Source organism: Myotis davidii, unplaced genomic scaffold (assembly GCF_000327345.1).
Source record: "Myotis davidii unplaced genomic scaffold, ASM32734v1 scaffold142, whole genome shotgun sequence".
Classification (NCBI taxonomy): Eukaryota; Metazoa; Chordata; class Mammalia; order Chiroptera; family Vespertilionidae; genus Myotis; species Myotis davidii.
The window spans coordinates 1,425,952-1,434,685 of NW_006294400.1; the positions used below are offsets into that span (position 1 = coordinate 1,425,952).

At 56.4% G+C, this 8,734-nt stretch overlaps 2 protein-coding genes across 3 annotated transcripts in view; both read left to right on the forward strand.

Moving 5' to 3' along the window:
- ST6GALNAC4 (ST6 (alpha-N-acetyl-neuraminyl-2,3-beta-galactosyl-1,3)-N-acetylgalactosaminide alpha-2,6-sialyltransferase 4) overlaps positions 1–2,446 on the forward strand; it is a 10,807-nt gene extending 8,361 nt beyond the window's left edge. The window contains exons 4-5 of the mRNA XM_006768525.2: positions 662–769; positions 1,982–2,446. Of these exons, the coding sequence (XP_006768588.1) occupies positions 662–769; positions 1,982–2,171 (298 nt within the window). The 3' untranslated portion in view covers positions 2,172–2,446. The remainder of the gene's footprint in view (positions 1–661; positions 770–1,981) is intronic.
- A 2,397-nt stretch (positions 2,447–4,843) lies between these two features.
- The window catches only part of ST6GALNAC6 (ST6 (alpha-N-acetyl-neuraminyl-2,3-beta-galactosyl-1,3)-N-acetylgalactosaminide alpha-2,6-sialyltransferase 6), a 14,484-nt gene continuing 10,593 nt past the window's right edge, over positions 4,844–8,734 (forward strand). Inside the window, exon 1 of one of the 2 annotated variants that reach the window (XM_015567054.1) lies at positions 4,844–4,912. The gene's annotated coding sequence lies outside the window, so the exon portion shown is untranslated. The remainder of the gene's footprint in view (positions 4,913–8,734) is intronic. The other variant, XM_015567056.1, reaches the window with a different exon arrangement.

Genomic DNA, 8,734 nt, shown 5'->3' on the forward strand with positions numbered 1-8,734 from the left:
CTAAGTTCTGTCTCTAAATGCCGGGGTCCAACCCCAGCAGGTCCAGGGGTTCTGTCTCTAGGTTCTTCATCTAAGTTCTGTGTCTTGTTGTCTTGTTACATCTGTATTTATATCAGTTGATTCAATCCTATCAATCTCTATTCCAAAGGTTAGGGCGTTTCTTATCTCCATTCCAGGGAGTAAAGATTATGTAGCTTAAGTATGATTGTTCGTAGTTAAAGTGATTAACTACCCGCCTGGCACTTAGTTAAGGGGTTTTATTCCCTCCCTAACTTCGGGGGAAAATCCTTACCTGGGGAAACAACCTTTCTCGGAGAGGTGACCTTGGTTAAAACACACAGCGCCAAGAAGGTGAGCAAACATATTAAGAACAGTATGCCTTATACGCCAGGTCCCTTGAAACAGCAAGGATGGACCGGCTCCCGGCAAGGGTTGAACAGATCTGGGTTTGTGTCCAGCTCTGCCTGTTGCCCGCTGCAGACCTCGGGCCGATTCTGTCCCTCCCCGGCCTCCCCCAGGACCCCTCTGTGGGGGTCAAGGTGGGTGGCCTTCAGCTGGGAGGGTAGCCAGGGCTGTGCCTTGAGAGAGCCGAGGCGAGGGCCTCCACCAGCCCCTTGTTCTGACTGAGGGGAGCGGCGGCTGACTGTGTTTTCCCTGCCAGGAGGCAGTCGGGCTCCTTCCTCAGTACCGGCTGGTTCACCATGATCCTCGCCCTGGAGCTATGCGAGGAGATTGTGGTCTATGGGATGGTCAGCGACAGCTACTGCAGGTCAGGCCGGCCAGGCCGGGGCAGGAGGGGCGCTGGGGAGGCCGGGGGGACCGTGGGCCTCGCGCTGGAGGACCTGGGAGCTGAGGGGCGCAGGGTGTGTGGGCTTCCGGGTGGGTGGTGGAGGCGCGGACGTCCCTGGAGCTGGTGCCCAGGGGGAAGGGGCTCGGCCCCTGGGACTGGCTCAATGCCAATCTCCACTCTGCCCGTGTGGCCTTAAGCCAGACACGCCACCTCCCAGCACCTCCGTTTCCTTATTGTGACAGAGAGAAAACAATCACACCTTCTTCAGAAGGTTATGCAAACATTTACAGAGAGAATAACTTACAGAAGTACATATTGCAACATTGGGGCCGAGTACATGTACGTGACATATTACGTCTGAGGTTTTCCTTTATATATCATTCTGTTTCAGGAATATTGTAATAATAAGTCCAGAAAAGGCCCCATGCTTTCACGCTCTCTTCTCTTTGGAAGTTATTTGTTGAGCACGGGGGTGAGTTGGCAGGAGCCTGTGTGCCCTATGCCGAGGCACCTGGGCAGAACACCTACGGGCATGATGCCAACGAGTAGATGGGTGGGTGCCACAAGGCATGAGGGTTCCTTACCAGGAGCCTAGCACCAGCAAGACACTTCGTAGTCGTCAACTCTTTTAAAAATATGTTTTTATTGATTTGATCTTACTATTTTAAAATATATTTCAGAGAGGAAGGGAGAGGGAGAGAGAGAGATAGAAACATTAATGATGAGAGAGAATCATGGATCAGCTGCCTCCTGCACACCCCACACTGGGGACTGAGCCCACAACCGGGCATGTGCCCTGACTGGGAATTGAACCGTGACCTCCTGGTACATAGGTCGATGCTCAACCACTGAGTCATGCCAGCTGGGCTGTAGGCTTCATCTTTTTGACCTGTGGACTCAGCAGGCAAGGTGGATATCACCGTCCCCATTTTACAGATGGCTTATGGAGGCTTATAGGGTATGCCTCTGCCCTCTAGCCATCCGGCTTGCAAGAGGCGGAACTGGGGATCAAACGCTGGCCTTTGGGATGCATAAGCTGCCCTGCTCCTCCGTCTGTCCCGCCTCCCCCGGGACAGGAATGGGACCCCCGGAGCCTGGAGTACCTGGTGAGGGTGGCCGAGGTCAGTGCAGGGTCTGGCGGAAGGCCGGGGAGCTCTGGTGCCCACACCTGTCCCTGTTCCCCACCCACAGGGAGAAGAGCCACCCCTCAGTGCCTTACCACTACTTCGAGAAGGGCCGGCTAGACGAGTGTCAGATGTACCTGGCGCACGAGCAGGCGCCCCGCAGCGCCCACCGCTTCATCACCGAGAAGGCCGTGTTCTCCCGCTGGGCCAAGAAGAGGCCCATCGTGTTCGCCCACCCGTCCTGGCGGACCCAGTAGCGCCCTGCCCAGCTGGCCGCACCGCCTTCGCCAGGCCTCCGTTCCATTCACTCAACCAAAACCTTTAATTTATGGATCCTGCCCCTGCCACATGCCGGGTGGATCTGGGTTCCTTCCTGCCCTGCCGCGGGGACACCTGGAGCCGTCTGGGGCCTCCAGACTTGAAGGGGAGGAGAGGGGGCCATGGTGACCTGTGTACACTCCTCCATCCCCCTCCCTGAATAAGCTGAATCTTTTTTTATTTTTAATATATTTTTATTGATTTCAGAGAGGAAGGGAGAGGGAGAGAGAGAGAGAGAAACATCAATGATGAGAGAGAATCATTGATCAGCTGCCTCCTGCCCACCCCACACTGGGGATCGAGCCCACAACCCAGGCATGTGCCCTGACTGGGAATCTAATCATGACCTCCTGGTTCATAGGTCGACGCTCAACCACTGAGCCACGCCGGCCGGGAAATAATCTGAATCTTAACTTTGGGGTTCATCCCACCTCAGTGTCTGTCCAGTGGCCTTTCCCCCCAGGGCTGATGGTCCCCCACTCACCAGCTTTGTGACCTTCAACCTTGTACCAGCCCGGGCCCTTCCTCTCTACACGCCCCCTCCACCACCTTTGGTGCCACACTTCCCAAGCTGGTTGCCCCGGTCAGGGCAGCCCAGAGCTTGGTGTTTGTTGGGTGAAGGGGCCTTTGAACTGTGACTTGCCAGGGCCACCTCGAGTGTACGGGTAAACGTGTTTTCTGGAACCCTGTCTGCAGTGTGGTTATGTGTCTGGGGGTAAGAAGTGGGGCTCCTCACCCTGCCACAATCCCATAACCTGTGGACCGGAGGGCGGGCCCAGTCCTGGGCCCCTCCCCAAACCCACAGCTGGCTGGGCTTCTGGCCCCTTAATCTGCCTGCGAGTTGCTTCCCCAAGAGCCCGCCCCTTCCCCACCAGGTCAGGGAGTGTGGCCCGTGGCTGCGCTGGCTGTTCCGGCTCAGAGGCTTCCCTGGGACGCCCGCCTGCGCCCAGTGGCCAGAGGGTGGAGAGTCGGGCCTGGAAGGAAAGGACTCAGGGTGAGAAGGAAATTCCTCTACCCCACACCACGCCCCTGGTCCAGGGTCACATTCCAAGGACGTGGCCAGTTAAATTCCCTGTTAATGGGTTGGTTACACTGCAAGAAAGGAGAGGCGGGAGGAGGGAGGTGCAGGCCTGACTTCTCATCTAGGATGTGGCGAGAGCCTGCCCCCCAGCAAACAGCTAGCAAGGGCGTGCAGCCACCTGGCAGAGGGGCCCTGGGAGCCCACTTCACAGAGCAGGTGAAGCCAGGATGGAGCCCCGGGTCTGAGAGCCGAGCCTGACGTCTGGGCCCTGAACCAAGGGGCTGGAAGGAGCCACGGGGCTTCACACCCTCCCTTCTTCCCTCCCACCTTCCTTCATCAGAGACTGGGGGACTGGCTAATGGAGGACCAGCTGGGATGGAGCCCGGGGCTCCAGCTTCAGTCCCAGGAGCCGCCTCCTCATGGGGATGGGACCCGGAGGGCCCGCCGCTGGTTTAGCTGCCGATGCCGACCTGAAGTTCTACTGAGTTGTGTGTGTGTTTAACAAGGAGCGACATGTTTTCGTTTTGTACCGGGCCCCACAAGTTCTGCAGCTGGTTGTGCGAGGGAGTGTGGGTGACCTTCTCAAGAGAGGCTGCAGGCCTGGCATCTGGCCCTTTGTGCCTGCCTCCCCCTGCCCAGTGCCCGGCAGGCCCAGAAAGCCCTGCAAGCGGGGGAGGAGGGCGGAGGGCAGAGAGCCCTGAGCTGGGGGAGAGGAGCTCTGTGGTGGGCGGGGCAGGCTGGCAGCTGGACCACAGCTGCTGGCCTGGCAGCGGTGGGGTCTGGGCAGGTGTCGGGCAGCAGGAAGGGGGTGTGTGGCCTGGCAGGCAGGGGGCTGGTGGAGGAACTGGGCGCAGAGGGAGGCCTCTGGAGTCAGACCACCTCATTCTGGCGCTGCCTCGGGCCGTGGGATCCTGGTGGATTAGTGCCTCTCTCTGGGCCTGTTTCCTCGTACAAAAGCCCTCCTTCCCTCCCAGTATGAATTCAGGGAGGTGGCTGTCCCAGGGCTGACACTTGATATGTGGGGGTGGCCTTGCTCACCCATCGTCCTTGGCGGTGACGGGTGGGTGTGAGGACCCCCACTGCCATCAATCCCCCGCTCACAGCCTCGTCCTTGGGCTCCAGGGCCCAGGGCCGCTGGTCCTGATGGACTCAAACTGACGCCCCTCCCCGGCGGTCGCCTCCTCCCACTCCCTCCCCTGGAATACACTGGCTTCACCCTCGGGTGCAGGGACAGAGGTGCCTCTGTCCTGGCCCTGCCCCCAGGTGGGTGTTTACTGCTGGGTTGGTCCAAGTAACATGTATTTCTGGACTTTATGACCTGGCAGGGGCCACCCCAGCTACTTCCTCCAGGAACACTTCTTCCCGGTGGCTCCTGGACGGCCTGGTGGCCGCCAGCCTGCAGAGGGCTCGCCGGGGACCGTTTCTCTCCACTGCAGCTCCTGCAGCTTCCGGGGGTGAGTTGGGGCAGGAGCCTCCCAGCTCTGAGGAGTGTGTTGGGAGCACCTGGTGTGCAGGGTTCCTCTTCGGGCCTCTGTCCACATCCTGGCTCCTTTGTCCCCTCAGCAGGCCAGCTGGGACCTCTACTTCCTCCTTCTGGGGCCAGAGGGGAAGTCAGGTGAGCCTCACAGCCTGGAGGTGTCCTAAGGAGCCTCTGTCCAGGTAGGAACTTGGGGCCAGGCCAGGAACGCTCACCAAACCTCTCGCCAGGAGCGGAAAGGGACTTGGTTCTTGCAGGTTCTGGTCCGCACCCATGTCCAGGGCACCTGGGCCAGTCTGCCGGCTCCCATCTCTGCCCCCGAAGAACCAGGCACCGCCCAGGGCTTGGGAACAAGAGCTGTGGAGCAGCTTCTGTGTGCAGGCCCTCGCCCAGCGGCTCTCTCGCCTCTTTGGAGGGAGAGACCGCAGTCCCCGGCCTCTGGGCGTCAGGTGGTCTGGGCCCATGGCCATCCTTTCCTTATCCTTCGGGGCATAAGCTGAGGGCTGTCTGGAGGTTCCGTGTATAGGCATTGATGCAGGACTTAAAAGCTTAAATTTCCAGTAAAGCAAGAATAGAATCATTTCCTCATACCTCAACCTACTTGATTTTAGTAAGTAAGTTAGCAATCTGACGAGGGCGGCTCCTCCCCTGGCTCCGCCCAGGACCCAGTGGGGAGTTTGGGGCAAATCCTGTTCCCTCCATGGGTCCTGGTTTCCGTCTGTGTAAAGTGAGAGCGAGGGTGGCAGCTGAGGTCTCTGAGGACTCTTTCCGGGACCCCGTGGGAGGGGAAAATCCTAACTGCACAGATTGCTGAGAGCAAGAAGGGAGGTCACGCCTGGGATCCCCGCCCTGGGGCAGGAAGGGCTGAGACCGAGGCCATGGGGAGCGGCGCAGGGGTGGGGGCACCCCACGAGTGACCACAGCCACCCATCCGTGAAGTCCCGCCATGGGCGAGGGCAGGCCTGGCGCTGCAGAGCGGAATGGCTTGTGGTTAGTCACCCCCGGACCCGTGCACACTCTGAGCCTCGCTTCTCCCTGGAGTGGTGGTACCGGCAGCACCCAGCTCACAGGCTGCGTGAAGCGTTCAGGAGGTTTGTTCGCAAAGTGCTGTCACAGGAGAAAGCACGTGACGCGTGGGAGCTGATGTTTTCTGATCCTCGTCCTTATTGAAGTGGTTGTTATTGTTCTTGGGCTGCCGGGTGAACTCAAAAAGAGTTTGGAGGCTTTGGCTAGAAATAACTGATAAAAATTGGTTATTCAAGAGCCTTAGGGCTTGCAAACTGGGAAGACAGTTATGCCATAGCCAGAGTGTTCCAAGGAAGGAAGGAAAGCTGAGGGTCCTTCAGTAACAAGTCCACTCTGGAGAGGAAACCCTCCTGCCTCTCAGCGCTGGCAGTGCCAGGTGTGATCCTCTGTGACTGGCGCTCACCATGCTGGTCTGGATGCATGGCATCCTTTCCTTATCCTTCAGGCACAAGCAGACAGCTGTCTGGAGGTTCCATGTATGTACAGGCATTGATGCAGGACTTAAACGCTTACATTCCCAGTAACACAAGAATAGAATCATTTCCTCATACCTCAACCTACTTGATTTCAGTAATTTAGCAGCCTGACTAGAGTGGCTCCATTTATTTCTTCACTCTATTCCTCAAGGCCCGGGAAAGGTGAGCCAGCCCCCACCACAGAGCCTCTTGGGTGAGCCTGGGTCCCGAGTCATGGCAGGCCTGAGGGGGGAGCTCCAGGTCCAGATTTGGTCCAGGAGCTGGGCTGCTGCACCCTCATTTCCAGAGGCCATTGGCGTGGGTCAGGGAGAAGGGCTGACCACAGGATGCCCCACCCTAGTGCAGCCTCCAGCCTGCCGGGTGACCTCTGGCAAGGGGTCCCCCTTTTCTGAGCCCCAGCAGTCGGTTCATCAGGCTTCCTGCCTGCCCCTGCTCCGTGGTTTTCCATGCCGGCAGGCAGCCAAGCAGGGCCAGGGATGGGCTGAGGCTCAGGAAGCAGATGGAAGTGACACCAGAGGGGCAGGAAGCCTTGAACCCTTGGCCTTCCCCTCTTGTGCCCACTGCCTAGTGGCCATGTCTCCAGAGCCTGGACGCTGGACCTTGCCCCGCCCCCTTTTGTTTTAATTAAAAACAAAGTGATATTGACTCATCAAATTAGTCCAGTGCAAAACGACCTGGAAGTTTATCAAGCAAAGAGTGAAGGTAGCACCCACCCGTCCCACCCCGAATCCACTCCCCACGGGAAACTACGGCCAGTAGTCCCTCTTAGATTCTTCCAGATAGCTTCTGTGTGCATTTATAAGCACATACACATCTACGGGTGTGTTTTGTTTTGTTTTGTTTTTTTAAAAAGGAATCATACTATATATGCAGTTTCTTTTTAATATATTTTTATTGATTTCAGAGAAGAAAGGAGAGGGAGAGATAGAAACATCAATGATGAGAGAGAATCATTGATTGGCTGCCTCCTGCAGGCTCCCAACTGGGAATGGAGCTCGCAAGCTGGGCATGTGCCCTGACCGGGAATCGAACCGTGACCTCCTGGTTCATAGGTTGATGCTCAACCCCTGAGCTACGCTGGCTGGGATGCAGTTTATTTTTTATAAATTAAAAAATAAGTTTTCAGTATAAGCATTGTGTAACCATTATCTTAAAATTTTTGGAAAAAGTAGTTAAGCCAAAAGAGAGAGAGAGAGAAAAGCAGCTCCTAATCTCACCATTCCAGAAATAACCACTATTAACACCTTCATCACTGTGATAGGCAAAAGGTATTTCCCTATTTTCATTTCTCTTATCTTTCTTTTAAAACACGGCGGTACACAATGACAACATTTATCATACCTGTAATTATAAAACATAGTATAATGAACCTCTCGAACCCATGTCCCACTTAAAGACCAGACCTTTATAGAAGTCCACACCCCAGAGTCTCCTCCCCTCTCCCACATCTCTGCCTCCCCAGCAGACTACTGTGTTCTTGACTTTTGCTTTGAAAACTCTAATCACTCTGATAGGCAAAAGCTCTCTCCTGTCCCTGGCTATGAGAGGTGGCCCGCTGCCGGCTACACGCTCAAACAATATATCGTGGAGCTCATTTGTCTTCGGAGACGTGTCTTTTTCATTCCTTATGTCTCTCAGATTCATCCTTGTAATCGTAGCTCATTCATTTCCCCCTGCTATTTAATATTCCACACCGTGTTGGTACCGTCACGTCAAGTAGGAAAATTCCATTCTGCTGCTGACAGATATATGGGCCGTTTCCAGTTTAGTATCATTTCAAGCAATGCTGCTAATGAACTTTGTTGTTGACATAGGCAAGAATTTCTCCAGGGTATGTTTGTACAGCGCTGTTTTCCAAAGGGGATTATGGAGATGCAGTTCTTTGACTTGCTTTCTTCACTTAAACATCTTCTGTGCGTCCTGGCCAGCTCTTGTCAGTACCTATTGATCCACATCGTTCATTTCAGCGGGCCTGCGCCTCTATCCCATAGGCCCCTATCATGGCTCCTGCCTGGTTTTCACTGTCACGTAAAATGATCGGAGCATCATAAGAAGTCATCACATTTTTAATCCTGACAACACCCTCGAGGGGGTGGTTCTCCCTGTACCCCAGCGGCAGGCCAGGGAACGGGGAGTGAAGCGCCAAGGCCACGCAGAGAGGGGGGCAGAGCTGGACTGGAACCCAAGGTTGACCCTGAGCTCACTCAGGGTGATCACGGGGTGCAGGCCTCCCGAGGCCCTGGGTAAGCGAGCCCAGGGGGAAACACAGCTGCTCCGAAGCGCAGCGTGCGCTGGGACTCAGTTTCCCCGTTTCGGTCGTAGTGACAATAAAGCCAGATCGAAGTGGGCATGTCCCACCCCAAGGCGGGGAGGCTATTTTTATGGCCACTACGCGGGCCCGGAGGGGAAAGCCAGGCCTTGCTCGCTTGGCCCGCGCCCCAGGGTCGCCCGCCCCTCGCCCTTCGCTCGGCAGCGCCCGGGGGAGGAGCCAGACCGCCCCCA